The sequence below is a fragment of the Nansenia antarctica genome (assembly GCF_963989245.1).
Source record: "Nansenia antarctica genome assembly, chromosome: 16".
In the NCBI taxonomy this organism is placed as follows: Eukaryota; Metazoa; Chordata; class Actinopteri; order Argentiniformes; family Microstomatidae; genus Nansenia; species Nansenia antarctica.
This window is the reverse complement of record NC_137686.1, coordinates 19302052-19322757: the sequence shown is the minus strand read 5'-3', so window position 1 is coordinate 19322757 and position 20706 is coordinate 19302052. Positions and strand designations below refer to the sequence as shown.

The window sequence follows — 20706 nt, the reverse complement described above, 5'->3', positions numbered from 1 at the left end:
ACGCTGCAGCTCCAGGTGAGACCAGGGGCTGGGCTGGGCTGGGCTGGGCTGGGCTGGGCTGGGCTGGGCTGGGCTGGGCTGGGCTGGGCTGGGCTGGGCTGGGCTGGGCTGGGCTGGGCTGGGCTGGGCTGGGCTGGGCTGGGCTGGACTGGGATGTTGCAGAGCAATGATTGTGGCAAATGTCACTGTCTGACACACATTTGTGAAATGAGGAAGCTGTTTGTTATCAGTTGAAGGAAGACAGTTTACTGTTTTCACACACATATACTATTACTGTTTATTGCCATTTTCTCGTAAGCTCCTTTGTTTGTTTCCTGTGACCGTTCCGAGGTGAACTACTAGTCTAGTCAATGTTTATTGGTCATGCAGTTTGTGTCCAGGATACAGGCTGTAAACGGTATAATGCTTACTTTGCCAGCGCCGTCTGTACAGTTCAAACGAGACTAAAACGCGTACAGTTGAGATCTGGAACAAGGCTTACAAGTCGACCTGCATTAGACATGTTACCATAGATACGTCATATCATTATTAAACACTGATATACAGATGATCTGAGCTGTGTACATACAGTACAGTCGGGTGGACAATGTCAGAGAGTCAAGCCCTGCTTCCAATTCACCCAGGCTTCCCATAGCAGCAGTGTCTGAGAGGAAGCCTAGTCCATCAGAAAAGTACACCCCCCCCCCCCCCCCCCCCCCCACACACACACACACACACACACCCACACATGATGTCATATAGGAGTGCTGTGCCTGTGCTGATGTACGCCGTGGACAATTCAGACATTCCCCCTCCCTCCCAAAACAAGCCTTCTGCGAAAGCGAGAGCGTCAGCCCCGTCGCCATGGAGACAGTCACAATAAACCGGGGCGTCAATGAAGGGGGGGGAAAAACAAGACCACGTCAGATGTTTAGCGGCTCTGTTGAGGCAGTTGCCGTGGCGACGGCAGCGGCATCACTTCGGAATAGACTCCGGGAAGAGGGACCTAATGTGCTCTGATGACGCTTTCAGTCTGACACCCCCCACCAAAACAACATGCCACAGTGTCTCAGTCAGCGCAGGGGAGGCAGCTGCTGCTGCAGCGCACAGAGGTCTCTTATTCCACCTCTAAACTAACGTCCTCTCCTGTCAGCGCAGGGGAGTGTTCCTCAAACACACCAACGGATAAGGATGGGCCAGTTAGATACGCTTGTTAATTGGAGAACGAGAGCAAACAGTGAACAAAGACCTAGGTGTGGGGGTGTGCGGGGGGCTTGTCCATGGCAACTATCAGGAGCAGTTGACATTAAAGCACATTTCAAAGAGGCCGCTATGTGGCGGCTGGGTCCAAACTCAGCCAGTCCGGTAAATGTGTTTTTTTTATGTAGAATATTTGTTAATATTTAAACCTGACAAGCAAACAAATGCACAAAGAGCCTTACTAGGAAATGGAAATATATAGGTTTCCATGAAACCGACTAAACCAACAAGGAAGTGTTGATGCAGTTTAAACTAGCCAGAAGCTGAACTGGCGTCTCCGCTGAGGCCTGTTGAGGGCTGGTCTGTCTCCTGCATGTTCTGGTCCTCGGTGGCTCAGTTGGTAGAGCATTGCACTAACAACGCTTAGGTTGTGGGTTTGATTCCCGCTTGGACCATATATACAGAAAAATATTAAATGAAGAAAATGTATAAAATTGAAAAAGAAAATCTATAAAAGCACAAGAAAGCACTATAAAAGCACATAAGGCATATATGATTATATGATTCTATCATTCTGTGATTCTACAGGTGTTGAATGAGGTGGTGGTGGACCGAGGCCCCTCCTCCTACCTGTCTAACGTGGACCTGTACCTGGACGGACGTCTCATCACCTCCGTGCAGGGCGACGGCGTGATCGTCTCCACGCCAACGGGCAGCACGGCGTACGCCGCCGCGGCCGGAGCCTCCATGATCCACCCCAACGTGCCCGCCATTATGGTCACGCCCATCTGCCCCCACTCCCTCTCCTTCAGACCCATCGTGGTGCCTGCCGGAGTGGAGCTCATGGTGAGAGTGAGAGAGTGGCTGAGAGAGTGACTGAGAGAGTGACTGAGAGAGAGACTGAGAGAGAGACTGAGAGAGAGACTGAGAGAGAGACTGAGAGAGAGACTGAGAGAGAGACTGAGAGAGTGACAGAGAGAGAGAGAGAGTTAGAGAGTGAGAGAGTGAGAGAGTGAGAGAGTGAGAGAGTGAGAGAGAGAGAGAGAGAAAGAGTGAGTGAGAGAGTGAGTGAGAGAGTGAGTGAGTGATGGGAAGAAAAAAAAGACCTGGTAAGAAGGCACCAAGTTTACATAGGGATTGAGGGAAAGGAAGGAAGGAGAGAGGGAGGGAAGAAAGGAAGGATGGGGGAAGGAAGGAAGGAAGGAAGGAAGGAGGGACGGAGTGAGAGAGGGAGGGAGGAAGGAATGAATGAAGGAAGGAAGGAAGGAAGGAGGAAGATAAATGAGAGGGGTTGATAGGGTTGCTGACTGTAGATAGTGGAACAGACTCTAGGAAGCCTGATATCTCCTGTAGACTTGTTCACTGTCTGCCCCCTGGTCCTCCTCCCTCCAGATAACCCTGTCCCCCGACGCACGCAACACCGCCTGGGTGTCCTTTGATGGCAGGAAGAGACAGGAGATTCAGCATGGAGATTGGTACGTTTCTGTTTCACACACTCACAGTTAGTGTTACCACCACCTGCATCCACTGATCTGATAGTAGGAGTACGATGACAGCAGCCACCTGATATTATATATTATATGTGCACTACGTCCAAACACCAGAGGAGGAGCTCGCTTGGATGGCTGCCAACATGAAAGGTGATAGTTGTTTTATCTGTTAATTCACTGGAATTCAATCCACTCCCCCCCCCCCCCCCCCCTCCCCTCTCCTCCATCCATGCAGTATCAAGATCACCACGTCCTGCTACCCAGTGCCCTCCATCTGTTGCCATGACCTGGTGTATGACTGGTTCGAGAGCCTGGCCCAGTGCCTGCACTGGAACGTACGCAAGAAGCAGGCAAGGCTGGCAGACGACTCAGACTCCTCAGACACTGAGAACTGACACTCGCACACGCACGTACACGCACACGCACGTACACACACACACACATGCTTACACATGCACGCACATGCACACGCACACACACAGGTGTATCGCCGAATCAGTATTAAGCTGTTGAATAGGTTATGGTTGAATAGGCTAATTTAATTTCTATGGTGCCCCTGTTGTTTAGTTTGCACATATTAGTATAGTTGTAATCATCACGCACACGCACACGCACACGCACACGCACACACACACACACAGTTTCAATCATCCCTCTCTCTCTTCTTTCGTGTGCATATCATAACAGTTACATTCCAAGCATTTAAAAACACAATTGTCCCTTCAGTTGACCTGTACAGACCACAGCTGAAAGGATGGTGCATGCTTCTCACAACACTAATAGTAGTTTAACAGTTGTTGTTTTTATCAGTAGATTATGGGTAATAGCTACTATGGTAAAGCCCACTGTCCCTGCATTTTGGCAGGGAAATTACATATCTTGTCACTCAACATACTCTATGTTTTATCAATTATTAAAATGATGGAAAATTGAAACAAACCACTTTGGCCTGAGCACCTAGGAAGGAGGATCTGAAATTATTTATTAAGTATTACTTTACCATCATACTTACAGACGTTTATTGTCTGTGTAATACATGATGGAAAACCTGCTCTTTTCTCACTCAGTAAGGTTAAGTTAGCTAGCATGAACTGCCTGGCGTTTATGAACTTGTAGTCACAGCGTTTCTCTAGCTTATATGATACTACAACAGACTGGTCCTGATATTTGTAAGTTAAGACATTTCAAAGTGTGTAAATTATTTGTACATAATTTAGAATTTAGAATTTTACCTGGTGTTTTATGTAATATTTATATATTCTGGTCATTGGGATTCAAAGCCTTATTTTAATGACACTTTACATATTCATATACATGTTCGATCAACCAAAGACAGACATTTTCTCTCATTGTGTCATTCTTTTATGGTTTGGTAATTTCAAATGCTTCAATTACCGCATTAACTCTTCAGGTATCTACTGTACTATAGCATCAATGTACACTCACAGAGTACTTTATTAGGAACACCTTATTAGGAACACAGGTGGTGTAATGGTGTGGGGAATGTTGAATGCCACAGCCTATTTGAGTATTGTTGCTGACCACGTGCATCCCTTCATGGCCACAATGTACCCATTTTTTAATGGCTACTTCTTTGGCTACTACTTGTCACAAAGCAAAACTCATCTCAAACTGGTTTCATGAACATGACAATGAGTTCAGTGTTCTTCAGTGGCCTTCCCAGTCACCGGATCTGAATCCAATAGAACACCTTTGGGATGTGGTAGAACGGGAGATTCACAGCTTGAAAGTGCACCTGACAAATCTTTGCATGATGCAATCATGTCATCATGGACCAGAATCTCAAAGGATTTGCATCTTGTGGAATCAATGCCACAAAGAATTGAGGCTGTTTTGAGAGCAAAGGGAGGCCCTACCCAGTATTAGTATAGTGTTCCTAATAAAGTGTTCGGTGAGTATATGTGTGCTGAACCCATCTGTATGTTGTTTGGGATCCTAGCAGAGGTAGAAATCGGAGGACCGGTTTATTGAAATTCATGAACAGGAATGAGGAATGGTATGCCATGTGATGCCATGTGATGCCATGTGATGCCATTCCTCATTCCATTCCATGCATTACAATGAGCCCGTCGTACGACTTCTACCTGCGCCAGCCTCTCCTGAGAGGTCTATATCAGGATTATGTAAAGGAAGTAAGATGGCGGAGGAAATAGGTTTCTCTGGGTAACCATCTTCTCATGGTCACAAGCATTTCAAAATACTGTGTTGTAATGTTCTGTTGTAAACACACGTGTTATTAAGGGGTGATTTTGTGTTGAAATAAAGTGTTTGTGTGTACGTCAGTATTATTGTCTAAATATGTTCTATTATGCCCGTGAAGGACCTCTAGGGCCGGTTTCACAGACGAGGCCTAAGCATAGTCCTGGACTAAACCACACTTACAATGTAAAATCTCCATTGTAGATGCTTTTTAGTCGAGGATTAGACTTTAGGGGCTGGTTTCACAGAAGGCTTAAGGCTAGTCCTGGACTAAATCAACACTTTCAATGTAAAATCTCCATTGAAGATGCTTTTTAGTTTCGGATTAGGCTTAAGCCTTGTCTGTGAAACCAGCCCCTAGAGTATGAATGGGTCCTTGAACCTGGCCTCTATTAGGACAGGACATGGTGGTACTACGTGGCAGGTTTCCTCATAAAATTGAAAAAAAAAAAAAAATCTTCGGTTGTAATGTGTGCCTACCACTAGAGGGCAGTCTTATACCAGGCAGAATCTGGTATAATCTATATTAGGATTATTAGGCTATATTAAATTAGGTCTAAAATGACCACATAGCTGTCTGGCTACTGTATATTAATTGGCCCATATCATAATAAGCTTGTCATGCTATTGGTGGTTGCATTGCATAATATAATCATGAGACATGACTAGGCCGACTGGCAATATTGGTTACAATTAAATTGTCAATCTTTTCTATTTCATTCCTTTTCATCGCAACAATTCATATAACAAAGGTAAAGACACAAGCGCTTTCTATATTTTTATTGCAATGATAAGATACAGATATACTTCCAGACATCCAATTAATTAAATTATGTTCCAATATTGCAAGAGACAGTCCTCAAAATGATATTGATCCAAATATGGACAACTAAAATGGTTGAAGACATTTTTGACCAGATAAAACATGAAGGTTTATTCTTTTTCCGTTTTCTTCCAGAAATGTGTGGTGAGAAGCAGCATAGAGTAATACTACAATATACAACAGACTGATACTGTGCAACACTCAAGAACAATTTGAGATTTCATGAAATAGTTTTTCTGCCAATAATCATAATAATACAGCTACTGGCACACTGGCAAAGTCGCTCCAAAAAGACAACAGGAAACAAGAAACATAAATGCATTGCTTGGGTAAGAAAACAATGATACTAGTAAAACAAAAACAAAGCTACATGGTGTGCAGTTGTACGTAAGTTCACACGTCTTGTAGAAGAGCTACACAGGCTTTAGAGGAGATTTGGAGAGCTGGGGAAAGACACTATGAACAAGCCAGAGGCCTAGGAACCTACTGAGATCAACAAGCTCTTGTAAGAAACAAAGAGAGAGCATTGGGAGACAGAGTGTCTTTAGACGACGACATTGGGTCATCTTTTTTGGGTGTGTGTGGATGTGGGATATTTAAACAATCATAAAGTTTCACAATGATTTCTCATCTTTTAAACTTGCCACCCAGACCATTCTGTTTGAAACGGCAGTATTAACGTTATGCAAGCCAGTGAGTTTCTCAACAAGAAGTTAATTATTCACTATTCTTACAGAGAGAGAAAGACAGACAGACACACACACACACACACAGTGTAACATACAGTAAGCAGCTAAGTGAACAAACTAGCTCTATAGCAGTAATCTTCTTTGCATACTCAAAGCCATGACTGTGTCAAATTGAATACATCATTATAAAATGGAAAAGAAATAGGTACCGGTATTCGTCTTTATAGTATAGCATATCCACACATTTTCCAAATCCCAGATCTTAAGAAGTTGCCAATAAAGACAGAGTGCACTCTTGACAGAACTGTTTTTCTACACAAGTAGAAACATGTAGAATGGAAAAAAAAATACATTGAAAAGGAAAAAAACTAAATCTGAACTCTTTATACCAAAAAAAGAAGATACTGTTCCAAGTCGAACAAGTTGGTTCCTATTTCTTTTGGACTGTAAGTATGCATTATATAGTTGATATATCAATAGAATTCATATAGAAATGATACATTTGTCTTTATTATTTAAATATCGTCCTCACTATGAGTAAAAGAGCATCTAAAACAAGTCTAGCCGAAAGAATTGCGAACCTACAAATGGACAGGATTGGTCCACAGTCCCAGAAGAATGCAAACACGTTAAAGAGGAGTATTGGACCTCGGCCTCATCGGGTTCAAATGGATGTGAAGTCACTAGTCAGGGGACTGGGGACTCCATCCTGCTCAGAACGTCTGACTAGAATACCAATGAAGGCAACGAAACACAAAGATGGTCACTGGAGTTCAATCAACTGAACAAGCCTACCATCGTCACATATGACAGCTTGCACTAGTATTAAGGGCATGTTGTCTGCTCTTATTATAAATTAAAAGAAGAAACAAAAAGGAGGGATTCAGAATCTACACCACACAGCATGTGTTTTGTTAAGACCCAAGCCTTTTACTTAGATACTAGGCTATACTGCGCTTGCTGTCTTTAAAAAGGTGTAAAACGTTTATGGAATTTTGACACTACCATTACAAAAAAATGAACAAATGTACCAAAATTCCTGGCTCATACTATGTCTCCCCATATGGAAACAGTATAGCATTACATTTGTGTTTGGCACTAGTCCTTATTTCATTTTGTCTGTCTGATTCTATTGGTGATTGGTGAACATAAGCTTAAAAGTTACCGCACATTTGCCATCTTCACTATTTGCATGTTGCTTTATGGAAATTAAGTTCTCTTCATGAAAAGAAAAGGACATTTCTCAAATCATATCAGTTTTACTCTTCAAATGAGTCCCACTGCTCTCATTGGCTCTGGATCTGTCAAACTAAACCTGTCGTCTTGTGTATACAGAATTGCACTATGATCGTTAGAATAGCAACCTTACAAACCATCATTTCTCAATGAAAATAGGAAGTACCTCGGAGAACCAAAAGCTGTAACTGCTGTTCATTTGTCATCTCAAGCCATATCTATGCATATAACCCCCGATAACAGAGATCTTAGGTAGGGTAAACAATGGATTTTGGTCCATCCAGATTAGTAAAGTTCAGTTTCAGTGGCATTTGGAAGTGGCGGTTGGTCAATTGTTAAGTTTGTTACATTGCTGCCTGAGAGAGACAGCAGACAGGCTTACTGACTTTCAACCAGAGATGAACCGTGCACCTGGCTGGCAGCTGTTGCCATGGCTACAACACAGAGCCCCCTTGGTCCAGGAAGGGGGCGGGGCACCATGACCAAAGGACGGGGGCGGGTCTCTCCACAGCCATTACCTTGATTGTACCAATAACAGAGACACTAACTAACTAGTGATTTGGAAGGGAGGGGATGGACACGCACACAATGCCAGTACTTCTCCATACTGACTGGCAAAACATGGATAAAGAAGCTCCATTCCCTCATCTGTATAGAGACTGAATTGGGACGTTTGCCTCGAACACAAAACAATACACCCAAAAGAAACATTGCTGTTAAAATGGACATAATACAAAACATATTTTCGGTTGATGAGACGTTTTAAACTGGCATGATATGGGGTTAACAATTTCATAAATCAAGCATCAAAAAATAAAGAAGACAAAAAAGAGGGGGGGGGCAGGTTATCTAAGACATGAACGAGCCATCGGGGGGACAACTTCTGACGATAAACAAGATCTGTTAGTAGGTTGCATTTTTTCTTTTAAATAAGAGGGGGAATTCGGAACCACAATAAGGCCTTTTCTTTCATTTTTCCATTGTCATAGCCGTTTTCTTTTCACAGTCTGTGATATCCAGAACTGGTATCTGTATATTCTTAGTGGAAGATCTTAACGGGACGCAGAAATGGGAGCCTCTCCTCAACATGGTAAGAAGTACTGTAGCAGGTCCTTGGAGCATTGGGGGTGGAGGGAGATTATGGTGAAATGTTTATGTTTTAACAGGCAAGGGTTTTTCCTCAGTGTCTCCCTCCTCTTCCTCCTCCTCACCCCCATCTTCTCTCTCTCCCTCTTCCTTTCCCTCCCCCCCATCCTCCTCCCCCTCCTGCTCCTGCTCCTCCTCCTCCTCTTCCGTGTGCTGCTCCAGCTCCTCTCTGGTGATCATCTCAAAGTCGTTGCCGTTGCTGTGTTGTGATCCCTCGTCCTCTCGCCGGTCACTGTCCGTGTCCGAGTGACGCTCCGCCACCGCCCCCTCGCCTTCTGTCCCCTCCGCCGCCTCCTTGTTCTCCTCCTCCTCCTCTTCCTCCTCCTCCTCCCCGTCCTTCTTCTCGCCGTCGGACTTCTCCTCGCTGTCGGACTTCTGGGCCTTGGTGGTGGCGGCGGTGTCGTCGCTGGCCTTGGCGTCGGCCCTGTCCGAGGCCTTCTTGGAGCCCCGCGGGCCCTTGTACTCGTGTGTGTAGAGCGGTCGGAACGAGTCGATGAAGCCCACGTCGGCCGTGAGGTTGGGCAGGAACCAGAAGTGGTGACGCCCTCCAGTCACCACCCAGATGACCATGAACAAGATACAGCGAGCTGAGGAGAAAGAAAGAAAGAGAGAGAGAGAGAGAGACAGACAGGCAGAGAGAGAGAGAGAGACAGACAGACAGGCAGAGAGACAGTGTCAGTGTCAAGCTACGGCTTGAAAACAATTAAACAGAGGTCACGTGCAGGACTGCAGTTATATAAGAAATATATAATATAAGATACAAAACCCATCTATAGTGATAGGCCACTCACCAACAGCTAACAACAGTATACTAGCCACAAAGCAGCCCGCCGCCACACTCAGGTAGTACACGCCCACTCGCATCTCCGCTGGCCACAGGGGGAAGAGAGTCGCTGCGATCACCGCAATCACTGCAGACACAACAAACACACCTGGGTTAGAACAATGGGACGCCTTGTTGCGCCTTCACTTAGCACGCTCCAGTTACCATCCCAGGCATATTTGTGGGAAAGGATAATCTGTTGCTCTTCAAGTTGTTTCTCGTTGACATGAACGCGTGGCATGAAATGCCACAATTACAATACAACACACCAGAACACTCACCCAGTATAAGTCCCATGGCAAAGGTTTTAAAGTGAACCGGGTCATAGATCCATACGAAAACCTGCAGAATGGGAAAAAAAGAAAAAGAAAAAAAGTCTCACTTTTCATCCAAAAATCCTTTCATTTCATTTCTAATGATTGTTTTCAGATCGACCAGTCGTTGGAATTCAGTCCCGTTGACCGCCCTGAAACGTTCCCGTCTGTCCACTCACCTCATTCCCGTCCAGGAAGAGCTGGTCCTCATGAGGCTCCAGTTTGAACTTCTTCTTCGCGTCCTTCTTCTTCTTCGGCGTTCCGGGGCTGTCGTCCTGAACACAGAGATCCAAACAGTCTTTTAGGGAAATGGAATGGAATGTTTTTCCAGTGGTTCAGCTCTTTCAACGAAAATACCAAAAGGTGTACTAGGACTCTTTTATTCTAATTTAAATGCATTCAAATTAAGCATTGTCTGTGTTATTCTTGGCTATAACTGCTCTGTGGTTTGTCATGTGTTATGTGTGGACCCCAGGAAGACTAGCTGCTTCATGAGCAACAGTTAATGGGGATCCTTATAAACTGACCTTCATTCATAGTAAAACACGCTTCAGCATAGGACCGTACACATCCCATGCATACGGACTACCTAAGCATAAGATATAATAATAACTGTTTATTTGTATAGCACTTTTCCTGCCAACGTCGCAGCTCAAAGTGCTTCATGTCACAAGATCAATGTCACTTTACTACTGTCACTTATGTGCTGTACTATTGTCACGTTTCTATTATCTTGTATTATGTCTATTTCCTTATTGTTTCGTGCAATGTCAGGAACCGAAGCCTACGATTTTTTTTAATACTTGTGTAATGTGATGTAACAATAAACTGACCGATGCTACGGTGCCTTCTGTCAGAACACAGCTTAAACAAGACAAGCCTCCACCTATGCTGATGCATTCTCCAGAAGAGAAAACCCCCAGCAATACTGTGCCTACAACTACCGGCGCTACATAGCTTGGTGAACTGTGAGGTGAGCACTAGTGAAATTACATACACTCTTCTCTTTCTCCTTCTTCGTGTCGACAGCCTCCGAATCCTTTTTCTTCTCCTTCTTCCCCTTCTTCTCCTCCTCTTTGCCGCTGTCGCTTTTAGCCTTCTCCTTCTCTTTCTCCTTCTCCTTCTCTTTCTCCTTCTCCTTCTCCTTCTCTTTCTCCTTTTCCTTCTCTTTCTCCTTTTCCTTCTCTTTCTCTTTCTTGATCTCCTTCTCTGGTTTCTTTTTCACCACCTTCAGAGCCCGGTGGAAGAACTGCTTCTTCAGGAGTCTGGAGGGGACAGCACAATAGCAGTTCAACACAACAACTATGATTTGTCTGGCAAAGCACATGCCTTAGGCCAACATGCCATTAACACGTCATATACAGAGGCACTTTGACTACTTCAGTGCAAGCAAATGACATTCAAATCAACTGGAGAAGCAATGAGAAGAAGATAGAGTGGGGCCAGTGAACACACCTGTTGCAGTAATCCACCACAGACTCCCGGGTGGTGAACAGGGCATCCTCTCCTTTCTTGGCCTTGGCCCACTTGGAGTCCAGCAGAGAGTCCACAGCCTTGTAGGCTAAAAGAGAAACACACCCACATGTTGACAAACACACACAAAGCAAACTAGTGGTGTGCTATCATGCTATGCCAACTTCAGACCTAGTGGGATATCATGCTCTCTCTCTCTCTCTCTCTCTCTCTCTCTCTCTCTCTCTCTCTCTCTCTCTCTCTCTCTCTCTCTCTCTCTTATGTCATAGGAGAGAGTGAGGCAAGATCATAATGACGTTTTATGACTGTCTGGCCCTCATCTCACATGCAACATCGAGACTCTCTGTCTGTTATAATGACCCCAAATGTCTGTCATAATAATGATCACAAATGCTCTGTGTCAGAGAAATATGGCAGAAGGTATAAACAGAGCACTGACCAATGAAGTAGTCCACCCGATGGCCCATCATGCCGGTGGACTTGGTGGGGCAGTTGAAGCGGAGGTACTTGGCCACCGCCTTCTCCTCCTTGGTGGGCTCACTGACCTCCTACAGCGGGGCACAGACAACCACACAGACTGTAGGTCAGCAAACCAGCCGGTTAGCCCAGGTCACAGGTCACCTCCCATAGACAACCCACAGACATTAACCCAGCCTAAAAGGCAATGTTACCACAGAAAACGGTGACCGAAAACATGTTACATAGGTGTCATGCCACATGTTTTGCGAGGTAGTCTAGCGGTTATTCAAGTAAATGAACTGTTGAACTGCAAAACTATCCTTTAGTATGAGGTCTCCAATATGGATACACTACACGCTATCTTCCCTCGCTGATCAGAGCAGAGCAGACTAATTCTAGTGGGTCTCACAGTCTCTGCAGCCGGAGGCGCTGGTGTGTGCATGCCAACTCGGAGAATGAGAGCATCAGCACAATGAGATCCAATGCTGCTGTCTCCAGCCCAGCTGGCTCCACGCATGCAACATGATGAAGGGCCTTGAAACGGGCCTTTGTTAAAAGGTATGGGTATCAGTCACAACACGCTGGGCTACATGAGACCCTCTTACACAAACCCCCCCTGTCTCTACTCTACCTGAGACGATCACATGAGGGGGTGACTTAGCCCTACCACTGTGTAAGACAAGCAGAGGCCCAAAACCAGAGCCTAAGGCCCTTTGTGTCCGGTCCACGCTGAGCTGAAATACCCCCAACCTGGGTCTTGGCCAGGAACCAGTCTGCCTGTTAGGCTAGCCCGTGGCTAACAAGAACCAACTGATCAGTGATCACACACGCGTGAATATCCACATCCACAATGTAGCCTGGTAGGATAGAAAAACAAACGACAAACAGCTGGTAGAATTGTCCAATTTAAATAATCATTGCCTGTAATGGTAGCAGAACCCTGTAACAAGGATAGCCTAGATAGATTCATGATGACAAGAGGGAGCTTGCCAAGAAGGGGCGATAAAATTATTCCCAACTGTTGCATAATGACGTGCTCTGTCTGTGCCTCCCTGGGAAATGCAGACCTAAGAGATAAGGATAGAGAGGCTTGCTTGTTTCCATAAAAAGAGGTAGGGAGGGGCCTGCGCCTTATTATGATCAATTTAACGACGTGGTAATAATGGCTTCATCAATCAATCAATGAATCAATGAATTCAAGCTGTTGGTTTTTTGGTCTATGTATACAGGCTACATTTAGTAATTGAGCCATATCCAGTAGGTAAATAGTGTTAAGTGGATGATAACAGAGTGAGATTTCACATGTTTTCACGTTTGATCGACTTTGATGAATTATGGAAAATGGAATGGTGTTTACAAATATTGGTGGCTGGTGGCCAACATTGTGTGTAGACAAATTCTCATTTCCAAACAAGCACCAACATCAACATCAACAAACACACCGGCCCTCGCTGACCCTGGTTGACGTGATCTAGCCAGTTATATCGCTCACATTATCACATTATTACATTATTACGTCTGAACTAAAACGTGGATGAGGCTAGATGACTAATGACTTCGCTGGTATGCGAGCTACCTCAGGGGTGTAAGCTAGTTCTGTGTCAGCTAGCCAACCAGCCTCTGCTTTCTTGCAGAGATGCCCAAGTCGGTGGCTAGCGAGTTTATCACATTAAAACCTGGCCAACTAACTGTTTATCCACCTCGTAATACATCTGGCTTACATCGATGAGATTTCGCAGTAGCTACAATTCGAGTTTGGGCCAGTAGATTATGAATGTTATTGTTGATGGACTTTGGCTTGACAATCACAATGACTTCCTGCAAAAAAAAAATCTTCCCGACGCTTTAGCTTGACTAGCCTGCTCGCTAGCTGCTCTCAGCCTGTCAACTGCATCGATTCGCCAGCCAACGATGCCCGGAGACGTCTCACACAGTCGCTTTAGCGGAGAATATCGAAGTCCCCCAGATGAGGACATCGTTTTTGCTCGGTTATAAAAACAACCTAAGCTAAGCGTCTCTCATCCCGGGTGGTGTGAGTTATGTTACCTGAATCCGTTTCTTATGCCTCCTGCGCTCCGCCATGATCCCTCCAGCTCACTCTTCGTCTGACGTGTGCACGTTGTGTTGGGTAGTATCGCGAGAGGATCACTAGCACGTTGTGTCGGTAGTATCGCGAGAGGATCACTAGCTGAGTTAAAAAAAATATATATATATACACAACAAGCCAAAAAGTCCTTTTTAGACATAATAATAATGTTAACTTGTTCAGTTGCGTATGATATGGCATGTACATTTACCCGAACACTTTATTAGGAACACCTGTACGCCTTCTCATTCATGCAATTGTTTAATCAGCCAATCGTGTGGCAGCAGCGTGTCAATCAAGTGTAATACTGAAACACAACTGTGTACATTTCAAACCTGCAAACTGCGACACTTTAAATGAATGTGCAATAACACTATGTGCAATATGACAACCCTCGGGTACATAAGGTTCAGAGATAGGAAATGTTAGAATAGGTATAGCATAGCATAGAGTACAGCACAGTGTTTTATTTGTATAGTATATAGTGGATAGTGTACATAGCCTTTATTTTATGTAAACCAGCTCTTTTCCCTTCTTGTTTTTAGTTTTTTTTCTTCAATTTTTTTTCCTAGCACCAGGGGAGCCCCCCCTCCCAAATTTCGTTGTTTGGTACCTGTACTATATCAATGACAATAAAGACCATTCATTCATTCATTCATTCATTCATTCATTCATTCATTCAATGCATACAATCCTGCAGATATGGGCCAGCAGCCCAGTCTAACTACTTAAGGCCAATGCACACGGCGTGCGATTTTTGTCGCCGGACAACATTCACATAGACATAGACATAGATTCGGAGGACGGAGACAGTCCAACATCTAGCTATTCACCCTAGGACTCAACTTCCACAACTGATCATGCATCTCAATTAATCATCATAAATATACAGTAGTACACATTCATCTAATTCAAATAATCATAGGCCTATAAATAAGACAAACATTGGACATATTGGCTGAATAGTAAATAATTAAAAGGGCACGTAACTCGCCGGGTATTTGAGACCCTGTTTTGTAACCTGTCAACATACTTCCAAAAAGTGAACAACGTCCACACATACAACACCAGAGGAAGCTCCACGAACCACGTTCAACCGCGTTGCACCACAAACAAGGGGTTAAACTCGTTTGCAAACTATGCAGTAAAAATGTGGAACGCCCTTCCTATAATCTTAAAGGAGTGCAAAACACTGCCCACCTTCAAAACCACTCTCAAAAAACATTTACAGGAGGCTGCAATCCGTAACTGGACCCTCTAAATCAAAAATCAGATTAAAAGACCCGAACTACCCACTGTACATACTTTGTGTTTTGTCCCCCGCCCCCACCTGTGGTGTATGTCCCCACCTGTCCTACCCGCTGTACATACCTTATGTTTTGTTGTATTGTTCTTCCCATGATGGATGTATGTTTATCTTGTAGATAGTAATATTTATTTGTCTGTATTATCTTGTAGATAGTACTCGTTTTTTTGTCTGTCTTACATGTAACGATGAATTGAGAATCAAGGACCCCAATTGAAATAAGCCAGTGGCTTTCTTGGGTTTTTATCCTGTTAGTTGACCTTGTATGTAATATGTACTTTCATGTACCTATTTCTGCAAATCTTCTAATAAAGTTTTCAATCAATCAATCAAACCCCCCCGTGGGGTCTGAGCGGTGCACTGCGTCCAACCGATGAGGCTCAATATAAGTCCGTCTGGCTGACGAATGTTCCTGCGTTCACGCTACAATATTGTGACTACATGCTCGATTGTTATTATTATGTAATATAGGCGTCTTGTATGTGAGATGGGCCGTGTAGCTATGTGGCATGACACGGAAATAAATCATGCATGCAGTAATTCGTATAGCTAGTAATGTGTATAGTTGCAGCTGTGGGCTATATAGGTGTAGTGGCTGGCTGATGGTGATGTTCATATCTTGCCCTTGACTGTCAAACCGTTAAAATAGATGATTGCTCCATCCACAATTAAAGATGTCAGGTTGACTGGTTGACAAGTTATGAGCTTTTCGTCATCCATTTCATCCATTCAGGTTACCGGTAAATTACATACACGTATGTTAACGTTTATGATGGCAGCTTCCACCTACGTTGCACTCGGGGAGAATCAATATCGGAGACGATTAACTGTTTTGCCCTCGGGCATGGTTTTATTTTCTCCTCACCAAAAGGAATAAAACTCTTTCGCTCAGTCGAGCTAACTTTGAATGGTAGACAACAACTCGGATAAGTGCATCAACACATCAACATATTGTAACGAACCTGTATGAGGTCCGTTAGCAGCTCCACCAATGGAGTTAACTCGCTTGGTATTGTGGTTAGCGCGGCCGGCGGTTATGCGGGAGATCGGGGTTCGACCCCCGCATGGGGCACTACACTTGCCAGAAAATGCCTTCCGAAGTTCCCCCCCGAGGTCCGTTAGCAGCTCCACCAAGGGAGTTAACTCTCTTGGTGTTGTGGTTAGCGCGGTTCTGCGGGAGATCGGGGTTCGACCCCCCGCATGGGGCGAGTTACACTACCAAGTTCCCGTTCGCTACAATATTAACAACACACAAGCCTGCAGTCTTATGCAGCGCCCCCCAGTGGTACAACAACAGCACTGCATCCCCTCATTAACCTGGGCATAGGATAAACACAATATATTCAACTGAGGACATATATAATGCATTTCACTTAACAATGTACGTACAGTAGAGTAAATATTAATTTTGGGTTGCCAGATGTCCGGTTTTCAGTGGACAGTGTCTATACAACTTGTGTACAATTTGGCTGGTCATTCAGTCGTGCTAGAAATCCGGCAACCCCGTGCAGCCAAAAACACTATCGTAGATCTTTGAGTAAACTAATATAATATATATAGTATAGTATATATTATAAGTATAAATAATGTTACTTGCTCAAAGATTTACGATAGCCTTTTTGGCTGCACAGTACAAAATACAAATAACAACAATGATAATACCTTTTTAGTAATATTTTATTCACATGTAAATATATGCCATCATGTTAAATAACTTAATACCCTCCCTAAAGCACGTATAAACAAAACCAACATATTCATAAGAATGCAGGTATGCAAAGTTATAGATAAGTTCACTGAAAAAGCTTAATGTCAAGCCCTGACAACACTATATTTGTAATTTGAAATTGCATGTATGTATTATTATGTATGTTACACTAATGTTTTTCAAACTACTGTTACAATTAATTTGGTTCCGTTTGTATTGGAAGCTGTTATTAAACAGTTTATAACAGTACAGTACCGTAATAGACTAGTATTTTGATGCTAGCTCCGAAATGTCTCCGCTCCGCCTACGACTCTCGTTTTTTGGCACTACAATACCCTCCTTAAAGCCCATATTTGATACTCTCCTTAAAGCACATATTTATACTCTCGCAATGTGGTTGGCATCTTGGAGACGACGGCTCCAATCTCTCCCAGATCCACGTCAAACTCCTGTCTGTTCAACCTGAAGTCAGTTGTCTGGAGCGGTCCTCCTGTACACTAAAGCCTCAACTGTTGTTGACCAAGTTGAACTCTCATTTCATTGTGAGACTGCAGAATCTCCTAGACCCACAACCAACCGCCTCCTTTTTACGTTATGGAAAATGAGTTGATGCTCAGCAAGCTAGCTGTCTATGACCGAAATACGCTGTAAAATGTTATGCTCCAGTCGCTCTCCCCGTTATGAGTGACTCAATTAATTTAGATAGACCAGTTGAAGTTTTCCCAATTGTCCCATTCTGATGCAATAATCCGTCGCACCACAAACTTTTACAAATGTTGACAGTGCGACAAAAATCGGCCGCCGTGTGCTTTGTCCCATTCAAAACGAATGGAATCGAATTTTCGCGGTTCGATTAAAATCGGGGCCGTGTGCATTGGGATGAGATTTTCTCATAGACTTCAATTCAAACTTCAAAATCGAATTTTGTCGGGCGACAAAAATCGCACGCCGTGTGCATTGGCCTTTACTTTCACCCATCAACCATCAGGACGGGGAAAAAAGTAAGTGATCTGACTGATCTTGACCGTGGCGTGATTGTTGGTACCAGACTGGCTGGTTTGAGAGATGGTAGGGTCAGAATTGAATGAAAAACATACATTTCCAAATATGTTATTATTATTTCATTTTCCTGATCAATATCTATTGAAATCAAATATAGTTTTTATCCTTTTTTTTGGTACAAAAAATTAAGGTTGTATGTTTGTCCCTGCGATCACTGTCCACCCTGTTATGCTGTGTTAATGTCCCTTTTAAAAGAAAACCATATTTCTCAATCACATCACTCTCACATCAGATTTTTATGTTTTTATCCAGTGAGTTTAATGTGGTTGACCATAACGTGTCCACCCTGTTATGCCTACATATTGAGGAGATCAATCAAATTGAACAATTTCAAAAAAAGTATTCAGTGCAAATTAGATTCCTCATCAAGTATTCATGGTCATTCTAGGCATTATGCTAACACAGGCAGGCTAAAGGCTAACTTTAACTCAAAATGTCCACCCTGTTAGTGTCCACCCTGTTATGTGTCCACTCTGTTTTGGACACACTCGCCCTATTCAACTACAGAGGGTATTCTAAATAAAATACAATAATAAAACCTTTATATAATAGAACATAAAAATATAGATAAATCAACAATTTATTTTTCACAAGTTATGAAGTCCAAATGGCACCGTATAAAACAAATTACCCGGCTACCTCCAGCATGATAATGCAGGTGACGAAGCAAAAGTCGTCTCAAACTGGTTTCATGAACATGACAATGAGTTCAGTGTTCTTCAGTCGCCTTCCCAGTCATCTGAATCCAATAGAACACCTTTGAGATATGAACGGGAGATTCAGTTTGCAGCTGAACAATCTGCAGGAATTGCGTAAAGCAATCAGAATCAGAATTATTTTTATTGCCAAGTATATTCGCATATACAGGACATTTACTTGGTGTGGTTGGTGCATAAGACATAAAGATACAAACAACAATATAATAAAAAAACAACAACAATGTAATAAACACCACTATAAGCAAAAATAGTGAATATAATCAATGACAGAAAGGGGCAGTAGAACAGTGTGACAGAGTATGTAAAACTAATATAGATTACATTCTGCTTGTGTGTGTGTGCGCGTCTGAGTGTGTGTGTATGTGTGACAGGTGGGGGTTTGGGGAGGGGGCAGTGGAAGTCCCAGAGTCAATGAGAGGCAGGAGGCGTGTTTGTGAGGTCCACTGCCATGGGGAAAGAAACTGTTCAGGTGGCGCGAGGTTTTGATCTTGATAGACCGGAAACTTTTTCCAGATGGGAGACTTTGTAAGAGGTGGTGACTGGGGTGGGAGGGATCAGCGATGATCTTTCCTGCTCTCTTACTGGTCCTGGAGTGGAACAGGTCCAGGACCGATGGCAGGTTGCAGCCGATGACCTTCTCGGCTGACCGAATGATCCGTTGTAATCTGCCTCTGTCCTTGGCAGTGGAGGCAGCGAACCAGACTGCTGGACCTTCTTGATGGTGGTGGTGATGTTCTCCGCTCACCTGAGGTCTTGTGATTGTCCCCAGGAATCTGAATGGCTCCACACTGCTTACTGGGGAGTCACACATGTTAAGGGGGGCAGTTGGGGCTGGGCTCGTCCTGAAGTCCACTACCATCTCTACAGTTTTTAGAGTGTTAAGTTCCAGGTTGTTCTGGCTGCACCAGGAGGCCAGGCTGTCAATTCTCCTTCTGTAGGCGTACTCGTCTCCGTTGGAGATTAATCCAATGATGGTTGTGTCATCCGCAAACTTCAGGAGTTTGACAGACGGGTGGCTAGGGGTGTAGCTGTTGGTGTGTAGAGCGAGAAAAGTAGAGGAGAGAGCTTACAGCCTTGTGGGGCTCCGGTGCTAATGGTCTGGGACCCCAAGACAACCTTGCCCAGCCGCACGTTCTGCATCCTGTCTGTCAGGACAGCTTGTCCTGGAGAAGAGCTGGGATGCTGGTATTGCATGCGGAGCTGAAATCCACAACAATCATGTCATCATGGACCAGAATCTCAAGGGAATGTTTCCAACATCTTGTGGAATCAATGCCACGAATAATTGAGACTGTTTCGAGAGCAAAGAGAGGCCTACCCAGTATTAGTATAGTGTTCCTAATAAAGTGTTCAGTGAGTGCATGTAATATACCATATTATACACACATCATGTGTATTTGATACAGTGGGTCTTTAAATTACGGATTCCTATTAATTAGACATGGTATATAAAATATTCATTTTAAAGCAATGTTACCAAATATTTCAAAACACAATTGATCAAATGTACTGTATATAACACTGTTTAATTTGTCCAGGGACCAAGTTCTTATTTCAAAACACACTTGTGGACAACCGCTCCTAGGGAGATCATATTGGGATCCTATGGGATCATTATCGTTATCTTTATTGCGAAACATGGTAATGATCCCATAGGATCGTTATCTTTATTGCGAAACATGGTGAAAAAAGGTACCAAACAACTGAATTGGAACTAAGTAAATATTTACATTAAAAATATTCATTTTAAAACAATGTTACAAAATATTTCAAAACACCATTGATCAAATGTATATAACACTGTTTAATTTGTCCAGGGAACAAGGTCTTATTTCAAAACACACTTGTAGGTAACCGCTCCTAATAGGGAGATCATACTGGCATGGGATCATATCATTAACTTTATTGCCAAACATGGTGAAAAAAAAAAGGTCAAACAACTGAATTGGAACTACGTACATATTTACAAGAAG

General features: G+C 43.6%; 2 protein-coding genes across 2 annotated transcripts in view; one reads left to right on the top strand and one right to left on the bottom strand.

Annotated features, from left to right (window-relative positions):
* Positions 1–4930, top strand: part of nadkb (NAD kinase b) — a gene marked incomplete at its 5' end in the record, with an annotated part of 9765 nt that extends 4835 nt beyond the window's left edge. Inside the window, 4 exons of the mRNA XM_080546986.1 lie at positions 1–15; positions 1768–2025; positions 2572–2654; positions 2905–4930. The exon at positions 1–15 is cut by the window's left edge and continues 191 nt beyond it. Coding sequence (XP_080403112.1) covers positions 1–15; positions 1768–2025; positions 2572–2654; positions 2905–3064 — 516 coding nt within the window. The 3' untranslated portion in view covers positions 3065–4930. The remainder of the gene's footprint in view (positions 16–1767; positions 2026–2571; positions 2655–2904) is intronic.
* Positions 4931–8789: 3859 nt separating this feature from the next.
* Positions 8790–13959, bottom strand: sec62 (SEC62 homolog, preprotein translocation factor; the record flags this gene model as incomplete). The annotated part of the gene is made up of 8 exons (XM_080546985.1): positions 13899–13959; positions 11833–11941; positions 11376–11481; positions 10918–11185; positions 10100–10195; positions 9888–9948; positions 9575–9694; positions 8790–9370 (listed from the first exon to the last, which is right to left on the bottom strand). Exons 1-8 carry the CDS (start codon positions 13932–13934, stop codon positions 8790–8792), a joined length of 1377 nt encoding a protein of 458 aa, XP_080403111.1. The 5' UTR covers positions 13935–13959.
* Between the last annotated feature and the right edge of the window lie 6747 nt (positions 13960–20706).